The 14850-nt window shown below is 33.8% G+C and overlaps 1 protein-coding gene across 3 annotated transcripts in view; it reads left to right on the top strand.

Annotated features, from left to right (window-relative positions):
* PKHD1L1 (PKHD1 like 1) overlaps positions 1-14850 on the top strand; it is a 168776-nt gene that overhangs the window by 102407 nt on the left and 51519 nt on the right. For all 3 annotated transcript variants that reach the window (XM_074266929.1, XM_074266920.1, XM_074266936.1), the window contains exons 49-54: positions 3173-4202; positions 7043-7234; positions 10768-10919; positions 11226-11385; positions 12127-12298; positions 13627-13715. In XM_074266929.1, coding sequence (XP_074123030.1) covers positions 3173-4202; positions 7043-7234; positions 10768-10919; positions 11226-11385; positions 12127-12298; positions 13627-13715 — 1795 coding nt within the window. The remainder of the gene's footprint in view (positions 1-3172; positions 4203-7042; positions 7235-10767; positions 10920-11225; positions 11386-12126; positions 12299-13626; positions 13716-14850) is intronic.

Below are 14850 nucleotides of genomic sequence, written 5' to 3'. Positions count from 1 at the left end.
CCTGTCCAGGGCCAAACTCACATCATCTCAGAGCTAAAAGGAACTCTGAGATCACCTAACTCAGCCCTTACTTGAATAGTAATTCTCCCTTTAACATTTAAAAATGGTCATTTATCTGTTTGAAAACCTTTAGTGATTTGGGAACCTCAAATTCCTGGGATAACCCATTTCACTTTTGATAGCTCTCAGTGTAGGAAATTTTTTACACCTTATCTAAATCTGTATCTCTCCAACTTCTACTCATTTCTCTTAGTTCTATCCTTTGGTAGGAAGAAAAAAGGTTCATTTCTTTTCTACATGGTAGGCCTTAAGATATTTGAAGATAGATATTTAGCTTCCCCTGCTCACATCTCTTCTCTGAATAGCACCACGGAGACACCCATACTCCTCATTTTTGTTATCTATCGCTCCCTCATTCCTCACATTCAGCCAGTCACTATATTCTGTCATTTCTACCTGAAATTGCCTCCTGAAGGATTGACCTCAAATAAGTTAACAACCTCTTTAGACCTGTTTCCTTATCTGTAAAATGAGCATATCAGTCTAGCTGGCCTTTGAGTTATATGGTGTGCTAGAACCAGCTTATAGTGGGTCTTGAGAGACAGTTATTAAATTTTTTTCGTTGTCAACATTTACACGTTTGAAATCAACAAACACTATACATTAAGGCTTGATTTATTGTTTTGTTGACTATCTAGACCAAAATTTCTTAAACTGTGATTCACAACCCCATTTTGAGTCATGCAACTGAATGTGGGGATCACAAAATTATGGTTGATTATCAATAAATGTTTGTTTTGCATACCTACTTTATATACATGTTTACCTGGGATCACATAAAAATGTCTTGTATAAAAAGGGGTTGTAATTGGAAAAAAGTTTAAGAAGCTCTAGTCTAAACAATAAAGTTATGGACAAATTTTAATAATACAGATTTAGCTTAAAATGTATCATACATACATTTGTTTCCTGAAAAACCAATTGATAAACATCTAACAACCCACCACTAAATATATATTCTCTTACAGATCTAGACTTATGAATGAATAAGTGAATGAATGGATGCATGCATGAATGAATGAATGAAGCATTTGTTAAGGACTTACCAGTTTTTAACTTCATTTTATTTAGCATTGGGGATACAAATAGAAAAGCAAATATGGTCTCTGCTCTTAAGAAGTTCACATTTATTGGGGGGGAAAAACAAAAATGGGAAATTTTAGCTGCAAATCTCATCATTAGATTATAAACTTGAGAAAGTTATCTAATCTCTGGGGGCCTCAGGTTTCTTTTATAAAATGAGCAAGGTTGGCTTACGAAAATCTCAGAGGTGGCAGTTGAAGTAGTGATGGTAATGGTGACCATTTGACTCACCTGGACCATGCTGCCTCTTAACTCTCCTTCAGGATAATCTGGTGCTCCTTGAGACCAGGGATTGTGTTCTTTATATGCCCAGTGCTTAGCAAAGTATCTGGTACATAGTAGGTGCTTGATAAATATTAGTTGATTGCCTGACAATTTTAGCCTGGTTGACTTACCTGCCTTGTCAGTGGCAGTTTATTTACATTTGATACCAGGATCCTATCAACATTTCTCCTGGAAAAGAACTCACATGTGCAAAAATGTTTGTGGCAGCCCTTAAAGAAACTGGAAACTGAATGGATGCCCATCAGTTGGAGAATGGCTGAATAAATTATGGTATATAAATGTTATGGAATATTATTGTTCTGTAAGAAATGACCAGCAGGAGGAATACAGAGAGGCTTGGAGAGACTTACATCAACTGATGCTGAGTGAAATGATAAGAATCAGGATTTCATTGTACAAGGCAATGACAAGATTATACAATGATCAATTCTGATGGATATAGCTCTTCTCAACAATTAAAGAATTCAGGCCAATTCTAATAGTCTTGTGATAAAAGAGCCATCTATCTACACCCAGAGAGAGGACTGTGAGAACTGAGTATGGAGCACAACATAGCAACTTCTTTTGTTATTGTTTGCTTGAATTTTATTTTCTTTCTCAAGTTTTTCTTTTTGTGCAGTAAGATAATTGTATAAATATGTATGCCTATATTGGATTTACATATATTTTTCTACTATGTTTAACATACATTGGATTATTTGCAATCTAGGAGCAGAATTGTGGGGAAGGAGGCAAAATTGGAACACAAGATTTTGCAAGGGTCCATAGTGAAAAATTATACTTGCATATGTTTTGAAAAAAAAAAAACTTCAATTAAAAAAAAAAGAAAAAAAGATGATCAGGTGTGAACAACTTAGTTATTCTTTGCAGTAAAATGAACCAAGGCAACTCTGAAAGATGATGAAAATGCTGTCCATTTCCAGAGTAAGAAATGTTGCTATCTAAATACAGATTGAAGCTTTAAAAAATCCCAACAATGTTTCATTCTTTCTGTCTCCAGTCACCACCTCTCTCCCTCCCCCCTTCCTTCTTTCCCCTCTCTCTTTCTTCCTTATTCCTTCCCTCCCCCTTTCTTCTTTCCTTCTTTTTTCCTCTCTCCCTCTCTTCCTCCCTCTCTCCCCCCTCTTCCTTCCTCCCTCTTCCCTCCTCCCTTTTCTTCCTTCCTTCCTTCCTCCTCCTTCCTTCCTTTCATACTTGTGATTTGCTCAGGGTTACACTGCTAGTAAATGTCTGAGGCTCAATTTAAACACAGGTCCTCCTGATATCTAGGATGGTGTGCTATCTACTGTATCACCTCGATGCCCCCTTAAAATGAGATTATTTATTAATTTATTAATCCTTAAAGATTAGAAGGTACTTTTGAGATTGTGTAGTTTAAACTATCTTTTTTTTACAACAAAGAGCCAGAGAAAATAGATGAGTTTACTGTGGTCCTATAGATGGCAATTAGCAGAGATAGGATTTGAACTCAATCCAAAGACCTTTCTACTATGACATTCTAGAGAAGGAAATATCTAAGAAACATGTGAAAATAGTCATAGATTTAAAGTTGGAATGGATGGTAGAGGCCTTTGAGTTCAACTGCCTCATTTTTAGAGATGATGAAATTAGAAATTGATCTGTTCTGTGTACACAACCAAGTGTCTATGGCGAGATTTCCAAACCCATCCTTCCTGATTGTAACTCTAACACTATCCACTACTACACCACACTCACTCATAACTGTGGTTTTTGTATCTAATAGGTATTTCACGCTGGCCAGGCTTTCCGGTTGGGCCGATATCCCATACACTGGCATTTGCTGGGAGATTTGAAGTTCAGATCTTATGTAAGGGGCTGTGCCATTCACCAGACTTATAACAGAGCAGTTACTATTCACAACACCCACCACCTTCTTGTTGAGAGGAACATCATTTATGACATCAGAGGAGGAGCATTTTTCATAGAAGATGGGATTGAACATGGCAATATCCTTCAATATAATCTGGCAATATTTGTACAGCAAAGCACTAGCCTACTAAATGATGATGTCACACCAGCTGCATTTTGGGTGACCAATCCTAATAATACCATAAGGCACAATGTTGCTGCAGGTGGCACTCATTTTGGCTTCTGGTACAGAATGAACAACCACCCTGATGGACCATCTTATGACCCAAATATTTGCCAAAAAAGAGTTCCCCTTGGAGAATTCTTTAACAATACTGTTCATTCACAAGGTTGGTTTGGTTTGTGGATTTTTGAGGAATATTTCCCTATGCAAACAGGATCTTGTACATCCACCATTCCATTGCCTGCGGTATTTAATTCATTAACTACTTGGAATTGCCAAAAAGGAGCTGAATGGGTCAATGGGGGAGCGCTTCAGTTTCATAACTTTATAATGATCAATAATGATGGTGCGGGGATCGAAACCAAGAGGATTCTAGCTACATATGTGGGAGGGTGGAGTGAAATCAATGGAGCACTGATAAAAAATGCCAAGATAGTTGGCCATCTTGATGAACTGGGACTTGGCCCCTCATACTGTACTTCCAAGGGTCTGCTCCTTCCATTTAATGAAGGGTTAACAGTATCTTCTGTATATTTCATGAACTTTGACCGTCCAAACTGTGTTGCTTTGGGAGTGACATCCATTCTTGGAATTTGCAATGATGCGTGTGGAGGCTGGAGTGCCAGATTTATAGACATTAAATATTTTCATGCCCCAAACAAAGCTGGATTTCGCTGGGAACATGAAGTCGTACTGATTGATGTAGATGGTTCACTTACAGGTACTGATATTTCTAATAAAAAAATAATATTTATGTTGTGCTCTAAGATTGCCAGAGTACTTTATGGATGTGATCTCATTTCATCCTCACAAAAATCCTTGGAGGTAGATGATATTATTATATCCATTTTATAAATGAAGAAACTAAGGTTAATGGATTTGCCCAGACTTATACAGATAGTTAAAAGTGTCTTAGGCTGGGTTTGAATCCAGCTCTAAATAACTCCAAGACTCATGATCAATCCACTGCACTATCTAGCTCCTTCTATATCACAGCATAACATTCTACATACAGTTGAATAGAATGTAACAAAATTATTATCTCATTTGATCCTCACAATAACCCAAGGAGTTGAGTGCTATTTTTATTATTATTATTATTAACATTTTACAGATGAAGAAATGAGGCAAATAGGAGTTGAGAGACCTTTGCAGGGTGACACAACTAATATAGCTATGTAGGATTTGAATTAAGGTCTTTCTGAGTATAGACCTGCTGCTTTTTTCTGTGCACCACATAACTGTTCCAGCATATATATTTCCAGATATCATATAACATATAGTTTACACGTATTTAATTTCGTATGTAAAAGATTATTTTTAATCTTTTCAGAGATTTTTCAGACAATGGTCATATTGTATTTCTTACATTATAACTAAATCAGTTTTTGGTGAATTATCACATCTTTTCAAATTTAATTATATGAATTATAATAATAGCACATTCAAATTTGTAAAGTTTCTCTGTCTATATCATCTTATTCAGTCTTCACAAAAGCCTTGTAAGATAGGCATTGTTATCTCTTTTCTATAAATAAGGTAAGTGGGGCATGGTGAGGTTAAGGAACTTGCCCCTGGTCCCTCAGCTTAATAAATTTCAGAGGAAGGATAGAAAACTAGGGGTAAAGGGGCAAATCCTGTTCTGCCCTGACAATGCCAATATTAAAGTGGCATATCCTCCTAGAGAACACTGAGATACTGAAGAAAGATGGCTTTGGTTAATAATAGATTTTATAAGGGTTAATTGGAGGAGCTTCCTCACAAGAAGCCAGTCTTGGGTAGCACCAGAACAAAGTAAAATGGTCAGGCCAGGTTTTATATAAAAATTTAACAAAGAAAGTATAATGCCAGTGATGGCCCAAGTTCTCTCAAGGCATTGTTGGAGCTTTTTTGCTACTTGCATTCTCTGTGGAATCATAGATCACATTCCCAAGTTGTGCTTCCCACTGTACACCAGATCTTTTTTGCTCTAAATCCAACACTAGCCATTGTGCCATGTAGCCTCTTAAGGGAAGGGGTGTATCTTCTAAAGCAATTATTCATAGTTCATTACCTTAGAAAATTGAAATAAGGCTAACTATTCAGTACTCACTTATCCGGAATTAAAGAAACTGAAAGAATAAGATTTTCTTTTACAAATTGTATACTCTTCAATGATCAGGAAAAAAGTCTAATGCCAAATAAGTTGACAACTATTTACTTTAAAATATATATATATAGCATGGAATTAATACAGATTCAGCCCATTCTGATTCCACAAGAACATGCAATTATACCTAATATTCATGGCAAAGTCCCTAGATAAAATAGGATCCTATTATGCCTGATGAGTTATCAAAGATAATGTTATATTAAGCAGAGTTTTGAGGTTGAGTATTTTGTTGTATTGTGATTCTTTGAAAACTAGAATATTCAATTAACCAGGACCCAATTCATCAAACTTAAAAAACAAAGAGAGTTTATTGAAAGTATACAGTATTATGCTAATGACAGATTATGATAAATTCTCTTTCTTTGACATATATATATAATATCTTAGATTGATAAAAGTATTTTGGAAACATGCTTCTTTGAATTCTACAAAGTTGTTTTAGGGAAGTTTTAAAAATTTTGTGAATTTTAAAAGTATTTGCATTTTTTTCTTTTCAAATATAGACTCAAATTTGATCAGTTGGGAAGCATTTATAGATTCTTTGATCATTTTAATTAGATTTGTTTCATAACAATAATAATACTTTATATCTGTGTAGCATTTTTTAGTTCAAAGGCCTGTATTATAGTTTTATTTTATTCTCACCAATGTTTTTGTGAGCTTGGGTAGAATTTTATGCTATTTGTCAATTTTATTTATTTTTTGAGAGGTAGTATGCTATAGTATTTGGAGTCCTAGACCTCAAGGCAGGAGAAGCCTGGATTCCAATTCAGTTTCTAACATTGAATATGTGATCATGAAGAAGTCATTTAATCTTGTTTAGCTTCAGTTTCCTTATCTAAAAAACAGAGGTAATTAGTATAATATCTACCTCATTAAGTCTGTGGTAAGGATCAAATGAAAAAATGTAATTTAAATGCTTTGTGACTCTAAAGTTATGATATAAAATGTCACCTTTTGTTTTTTTTTAAAATATTTTTTAAAATGCAAGTACTTATGTTTTATATGATTGAATATATATATATATATATATATATATATATATATATATATATATATATCCTTAGAGAATGCCAAAATTAAGAGATCTTAAGAGCACTTGTAGTCTTTTAGCAGATAGAATTAGCAGGGCTTTGCATTTAGTTAGCAAATGATAAATGATTTAAAAAGATGTGGTAAACAGAATTAGAATGAGAAACATTCATTGTCCTCTGACTTCCTGTTCCCTCACTAAGCAGCCTCTTTGCTTTGGCTGGTCATTTAGGGACTCTGTCCTTTTTTGTTCATCTGAGGTTTTGTAGTCATATTATTTGCCAAGATTATGGCTCTATTGTGCACAGTAAGTAATTCATTATTTCTTAATTTTCTACAGTGAAGTTAAAGCAATAAAATGTATGTTTATTCCACAGAACACAAAGGACACTCAGTTGTTCCCCACAGCTCATTGTTAGACCTTACACACTGCAAACAAGAAATCGAATGGAGCATCGGTTTTCCTGGATCAGTTTGTGACTCCTCTGTCAGCTTTCATCGCTTAGCATTCAATAAGCCTTCCCCCATCTCTCTGTTGGAAAAAGATGTGATTCTTTCAGATTCTTTTGGCAAGTTTAATTTAATTGTTGTACTCCTTATAGAGCGTATATAAATGTGTTTGAGGGACCTCGAATGATTTAAACTATCATTATCAACAATAGTTTTAGATCATTATTTTATTATGTTTCCAGTGTGGATACTATTATTGTCCTTATTTATAAAATGGAGATAATAATAGCATCTTTTTCATGGCAGGGTTATTGTGAGATAAAGTTAGATATACTGCAATATATCTTACTTTAAAGTAAGATATTTCTGCAGACCTGAAACATTTCATAAATGTTAGCCAGTATTATTGCTATTAATGATTATTATTTGGATCATCATTAGGTTATTATTATTAAATTATTAGATGTGATAAACATTATTAGCTATTGTTATTAGTACTAATAACTGCCAACACAAATGGCACTTTAAGATTTGCAAAGCACTTTACATATTTTATCTCATTTTATCCTCCCAACAATCTCCTTAGGATAAGTGCTATACTAAAGATATAAAGATGTCACTAATAAATTTTTTCTCTTTAGTTGTATCTGGGGTTATCATGGTCTTTGAATAACTCACTTTGATTCCATGATGCAAGTTTCTTCCTAGTTCCTACCCTGGAGCAGGATTCCATGGTGCTGTTTGATACCTCCCAGTTTAGGGGAGCAAGGGTGAAACAGGGAAATCCCTGCTTAGTTAGTGGCCTGAACCACTGGACAAACAAGATGACATGAGATACATGTCTTGGAACTGGAGGGCCAGAGGTGGGAAAGATTATCTGGAAAGAAAGCAGTCAAAAACCAAGATCAATGAAGTTTAAAGGACCTAGCACAGAGCTAGACTTGGAGAGAGGTTATGGGGAAACTTTGACCTTGAGGTAAATAACAGGTATTCAAATTTAGAAAGATTTTGCAATTAAGTGTATTCAAAGTTCTGTGAGTATAGTTAACTGGCCCAATGTTTCTGTGCATATGTGTTCCTGAGTGGCTGAGTCCTCTAGTTTCCTCTGAATTAGGTTTAGCTGGATAGCAATCACTGCTGCCAGTTTTATTGTTCTCATGGCAACCACAGTATCTAAGCAGTGGTAAGTAATAATAAACTATTCATAGCTTCACTTTTGTCAGATGGTGGAAAAAATGTTTAGATTTGGAGTGAAAAGAATTGAGGAGAAATTCCTTTTCTGTCACTACTGTGGATGACTAGATAGATCATTTAACTTCTATCAGCCTCAGTTTCCTCCACTATAAAATTAAAGGTTTGGATTATACGAATCGATTATTCTTTCTGGCTGTAAGATCTCTTTCATCTTACTTTTGAGGATGCTGTACTTGTTATTTGCTTGAGTTTCCAGTAGATGGCAAAGTTGTGTCCCTTGTAAGAAATTCAGCAGAAATTACTTTTCTTTTACTATACAGGGCTGAAGAAGATTCCACAGTACAATTTATGTCAGTAAATTTAATTATTTTAAATGTAATTTTTTTGAATATGCAAAATTAACAATAATAAAAATGGGCAATTGATGAAAAGACAAAAAAAGAGTGTGATATAGGCAAAAAATCAAAAAGATTATTTGGTCAAATAAACACAATTTTCAGGAATAGTCTCAGTGACCAGTTCCCTAGTCAAATTCTCTAGCAGAGATTTTTCTAGCAGAATACCTTTTTAGATTTTATTTGCTATAATAAAATTTTATTGAAATGGATTGATGAATTTTAGGAATCCTTACACTGATGTAGATTATAACCCATCCTAACTGCCCATCCTGTTTGCCTTTTACCACTTAACCATGTCCTTCTAACAGATCACTCCAAAATCCTAGAGACCTTTTTTGACATTGAGAGGGTACCAGTGGAGCTCTGATTTCTAGTTATTGTATTTTTTTTTTGCCACATGACCAACCAATTTCTCTTATCATATAACTCCTTAATGATTTCCTTTGACAAAGTATGAGTGAAAATTAAACAAACAAATTTAATTTTTCAGAACCCTCAGGTAATGTTGTGACCAGTTGGTTAATATAAAGAGGAGGGCAGCCAGATAAAGGTCTGGAAGTCCAGGAAATATAAATATTGCTTGAAGAAATATGAAGTGTTTAACTTCGAGAAAAGAAATCTCCAGAAAAACATGACTGATAAGAGTTTGTATTCAAATCTAACCTGAATCCAAGTAGAAGGATTTTTAAGTAGAAGGGGTAGACTTCTTCCCTTTGGTCTCAAGAACTAAATTAAGTACAATGGAAAGAAGTTGTAAAAAGGCAAATTAAGGCTTCAAATAGGAAACTTTCCTAACAGAACTATCTAAAAATGGAATGAGATACTTTGGAAATTGCCTTTCTCTCTCTCCACAACCACCACTAGTACTCTTTAAAGAAAATTAATGATTCCTTACTGAATAGTTTATAATGAGAATTCTGTTTTTAGTTATGGATTGATATAAATGGCCAACTAAAGTCCTTTCCAAATCTAAAATGTCATGATTCTGTGAAATGACTTAAAATGTGAGTGCCTTTAGCATCAACTTATACCATCTCTACTTAAGTGTACTCATGACTCATGCCAGAACAACTTATTCTCTCTCCTTTGCTAAAGTGGACTATTGTATTGTAACCATTTCCCTGTTGCCACATTTCCCAGCACTTGAGTTTAACCTTCTCTAAAAGTTCTGGCAATAAATGGCTTTAGTGTACTTTGGTCCTTCTCAGGAATCACAACTACTCTATTTCCAAGCTTACTGCTTCACTAATGAAAAATCTCTGGATCATGGCCTGCTTTCCCTCCTTTCCCCAAAGAAAGTAGAGTTCTTAATTAAGTGTTTAGATACCTAAATAAGCTATTCTCCTTCATTTTAGGAATTGAACTAAGCATACTGTCTTTGGTTTTTGCACAGCACCTCTTCAAACTCTTATTTACCTCAAAAACTTACTTCTTCCTTTGGTTTCTTGATGTCTCTGCTCTATATAGAACATGACCAGCATGTGATACTAGACCACTGGTTATGTTTCCCTCTCCCTTCTCTGAGGATGATAGTTTAACTTAAAATATAGATGAGAAGATCTGGCCAAAATTGCCAGATAATTTTAAAAATTCTTATTACCAAAATATAAATAGATTTAAAATTATGTTTTGAATGGAAAATAAAAGGTTTTTTTTTAGCATTTTATAATGGGAAATATTTAGAACTTTAAGTAAAACAAAGAATTTGTAGAGTAGGAATTTTTTACCTTGGACCTATGAATATGGCTTTTTAAAAAGTATTTTAATAACTAGTTCAATATAAATGATTTCCTTTGTAATGCTATTTGTTTTGTTTGAGGAATCAAAAAATATATTATTCTGAGAGGGAGACCTATAGACCTTATCAGACTGCCAAAGGTATTCATAACACACAAAATTAGTTACGAACCTTTGTAGAGTATATGCAATAAAATTATTTTTAAAACTTTCTGAATAATACTAAAAGCTAGGCAGGGGTTTCCTATTTGTAATTGTTGAAAATAGAAGCACTTCAGAGGTACTGATAAATATAATTGATTTTTTCCCATGCTTTTATATAGGCACAAGCATTATTCCATTTCAAAAGAAACGACTGACTCACATGTCTGGATGGATGGCATTGATCCCAAATGCAAACCATATTAACTGGTACTTTAAGGGTGTAGAACATATAACTAATATATCCTATGCTTCCACATTCTATGGATTTAAGGTAAGAAAAAACCTCTTAAGAAAACAGTAGTTCACATTTCTTTAGCCCTTTAAGGTTAAGGTTTCACAACTACTCTAAGAAGTACCTACTGCTAAGTGAGCAAATATATTATAAATATATAGCCATTTACAGGGGAAAGTAAACCAAAACTTTCAAAGCTCTAAAAGTCATGCAGCAACTAAGTAGTTATTTATAATCGTAATAATTGTAGTTATTTACAATTGTAATAATTGCCTTAAACTATTGCCACTAAAACATAAAGAAAATCACAATGTAGTTTTTTTCTTTTAAAAAAAAAACACACAGGATGAAGACTATGTCATAATATCTCATAATTTCACTCAAAAGGCTGATATGTTCAATATTATTGATATGAGGAATGGATCCTCAAATCCACTTGACTTGAACACTAGTAGGACTGGAGACTGGCACCTTGAGAAGAACACTAGTACTTTATACTACCTAGGTGGGTATTCATTCACCTATTGCAGTACTTTATTCCAGTGTCTTATCCATCTAAGTAATACTGAATTCTCAACAGGTAAGTGAGTCAATCAAGCAGGATTTCACACTATACCTACCAAACAGGAAAAGTTTCAGTGTAGAATTGGCTATGGATTTATATGCCTACACTCTTTAAAGCAACTTAAGTTAGGCAAGGCTCAAGGAAATCAGAGGTCTTTGAAATATTGAAGTCTGCATTCATCAGGAAGGGGTTATACTGTTAATTAATATGACTTATACTCCAACATATTTTAATTAAAGACATAGGTCTGACTTCCTGAGATCAACTTAAGTATTCCTACACAAAGTCTTAATATTTTTTTCTTTCATAAAGAGGCCAGATATGTTCAAAGAAGACACCAGATATTATAATTTTTCACATTATTATGCAACCTTTGTGCTTTATTATTTTGGAGAGATTGAAAGTGTTTATGAAAAAGTCTGACAATTTTTGACTATGCTAAATAACCTAACATTCACTCCAGAATGAATTTCTAGAAATGCACTTTCATGATTTACATTCACTTTAGATATATTTCTCTCAAAATATCCATGATCATAATATATCAACTTTAGGATATGTCAAGGTTATAAACTAAAAATAATTGTCAAAAAATGCAATTTTTTTCTATCTTATAGTTTTTTAGATGTAATAGTCTTTGATAAGTAAATGTATTAAAGCTATTTCTGCTGTTGCTTTCAGTGTCAGGAAGAAATTATCTGTCTTCAAACCAAGCTACTTCAAGGACATTAGATCCTGGTGTGAAAGATGTTATTGTGAATTTCCAAGCTTACTGTTGCTTCTTTCAGGATTGTATTCCCCTAGATTCTCCTATGCGAATTCCTCCTCCTAGAAAACGTCCAGAAGTATACAAGTATGATAGTCTTCCATTATCTTTCTTTAAATAATACTTTTACTATCTTATATCATTCATGATGGTGTTCTTTCTTATGTATCACAGTAGTCTTTTTATTCCCATTAGATTTATGCACATTTATATGATGTAAAATTTTATCTTAAATTATTTTATCTTAATGCTTTTTTCTATTATTGTGCTAATAATAATTATTATTTAGTTCTTAGTCATGATAGTAATCTCCAAGTTTCACATTGTTCCTATAGGAAAAAATAGAATCTACTTTGTAATGTTTTGCTTTACAGTGAAATGCTTTATAATGTAAGTAAGCAAGCAAAAATTAAGCAAGTGCCTTTTATGTGCCAGGAACTATACTAAGTTGCTGGAAATATAAAGGCAAAAGCAAAGTAATCTCTGCCCTCAGAAGCTTACATCTTAATGGGGAAGATAATATGTATATTTGTATCCCAATATGTATATGTATATGTATATAAATACGTATATGTGAATACATAACTGTTTACATGTATATGTGTGGAGATATTGTGTACATATGTGTGCATATATGTGTATATGTGTTTATACATCCCACACACACATAACAAATAAAAACAGATACATGGTAGGTAACTTTGGAGGGAAAAACTGAACACACCAGAAAAGGGCCTCATTTAGAAAGTTGCACTTGATCGAAATCTTAAAGAAAGTGAGTTAATTGCATGAAATAGAGTGAAAGAGAGTGTTTGAGGCATGGGAGACAGTTGGTACAAAGTCACTTAACTTCTTTTGGTCTCAGTTTCCTTATCTGTAAGATGAACACTTAGAATAGCAACTGTGTCTCAGGATTACTAGGAGGATAAGGTGAGATATTTGTAAAGTACTTAGTTCAAATGTCATGAGCCCTTTCCTTTATTCTATATAATATATTTAATATCAAAGTCATTAAATATTTATCAATGTATTCAATTTGCATTTTCCCCTACTAAAACAGTACTTTGGAAATATTAAATAGAGTAATATGCTTAGCAAATATTTCTCATAACCTCTGAATACAAACCCCATTTTCCCTGTTCTAATGAAATATGAGTCAGTTGTGTAATATGGGGAGAATAAAAATCCCAATCTTGAACATATTATTTTATTCACTGTAAATGTCTGGTCTTTCTCATGATATTGCTAACTCACATAAAAACAAAAGAACAATTTCTTAGCTGAAATTGGCATTCTTTTATCCCAGACATCTTGTATGAGTGCCCTACAACTTAGGGACAGTTATTCTACAAATTTTTTGGCAATGTTGATGGTGACAGTGAGAGTGGGAATGAATTGATTTTTCCCTCTTTCAGCTTATGGTCTAATGATTCCTTTTGGCAATTATCACCAGAGAATAATTATAGCATCCCTCAAGAAGGAGCAAATGTGGTGATTCCTGAAGGTAAGCATGTAAACTGATTATCCCTATGCTTATGCTAGCTACATTCAAAAGACTCAGGGAAGAGGTGGATATTTTTGTTCTTTTTGTTTGTTCTTTGTTCTCAAAGAAAACTATGACATCAAGGAGGTGATGCCATGATATGCAAGTGAATTGGATTTAAGTAAGGGAGGACTGTGCAAGGTTACCTGCCTCACTTTCTCCTCAAGAGCTACTTGGGTCCAGTGGATAAATATAGATCAGAATGGCTGGAGATGGCCCTGGATGCAATGGGAGACCTTGGATTTTTTAATCTAAGGTCTTCAAGAGGTCTCAGTTTGACTGAAGCTACTTTTTCAGGATATGAGCTGGAGCTCTGATACTGTGTTAGACTAATGAGACACAAAAGCACTAAAATCCTAGAAACTGTAAGGAGATAGAATAAAGGGGCACTGGCTGGGACCAGAAAGCAAATAAGAGCAAAATATCTGCCTAGGTCTGCTACACCCATGCTTTATCTCTTCTCCATACCACTTCATTTTTTAATTTTCCTTATGTTTTTTCTCCTCTCATGGAGAATGTTTGGTACTTCCTCTTGTCCCTCTGATTTTGTCACCAGATGCTAGATAGATAAGAATAACCGAGGAGATAGTTTTGGCCATTTATAGATATTCTATGAACAACTATAAATTGATTATTCTTTATTTTATTCAAATTTTGTTTTGCCTTCTTTCCTTCAAGCATTAATGAAATAATTTTGAAAAATCCAGTGTGCCTTGGAAATACAAAATGAAAGGAAAGAGGCATTGCTAATACTATGTAGGGACTTCTAGTAGTGGTGAAGAAAATGAAGAATTTTGATTTAATTTAACATTAAGTATCCACATTATGTGCAAGTCACTATATTACACAGGGACAGAAATTCCTGCTCTCAAGAAGCTTCTTTTCCATTGGGAAGAATAGACATATATCTATAAATAAATACATTAAGAGAATAGAAAAAAAATTAGATTGGGGAAATCAGAGAAGGTTTCATTTAGGAGGTAGATCTTAAAAAGAAGTAAAAGATTTTAAGAAGTTGAAAATACAGATGGGAAACTTAATAGACATGAGAGACAACCTGTTTGAAAGCACAGAAACTTAAGATAAAATACTAAAG

Source organism: Sminthopsis crassicaudata, chromosome 1 (assembly GCF_048593235.1).
Source record: "Sminthopsis crassicaudata isolate SCR6 chromosome 1, ASM4859323v1, whole genome shotgun sequence".
NCBI lineage: Eukaryota > Metazoa > Chordata > Mammalia > Dasyuromorphia > Dasyuridae > Sminthopsis > Sminthopsis crassicaudata.
The sequence above is the reverse complement of the archived record's forward strand: the minus strand, read 5'-3'. Positions and strand labels throughout refer to the sequence as shown.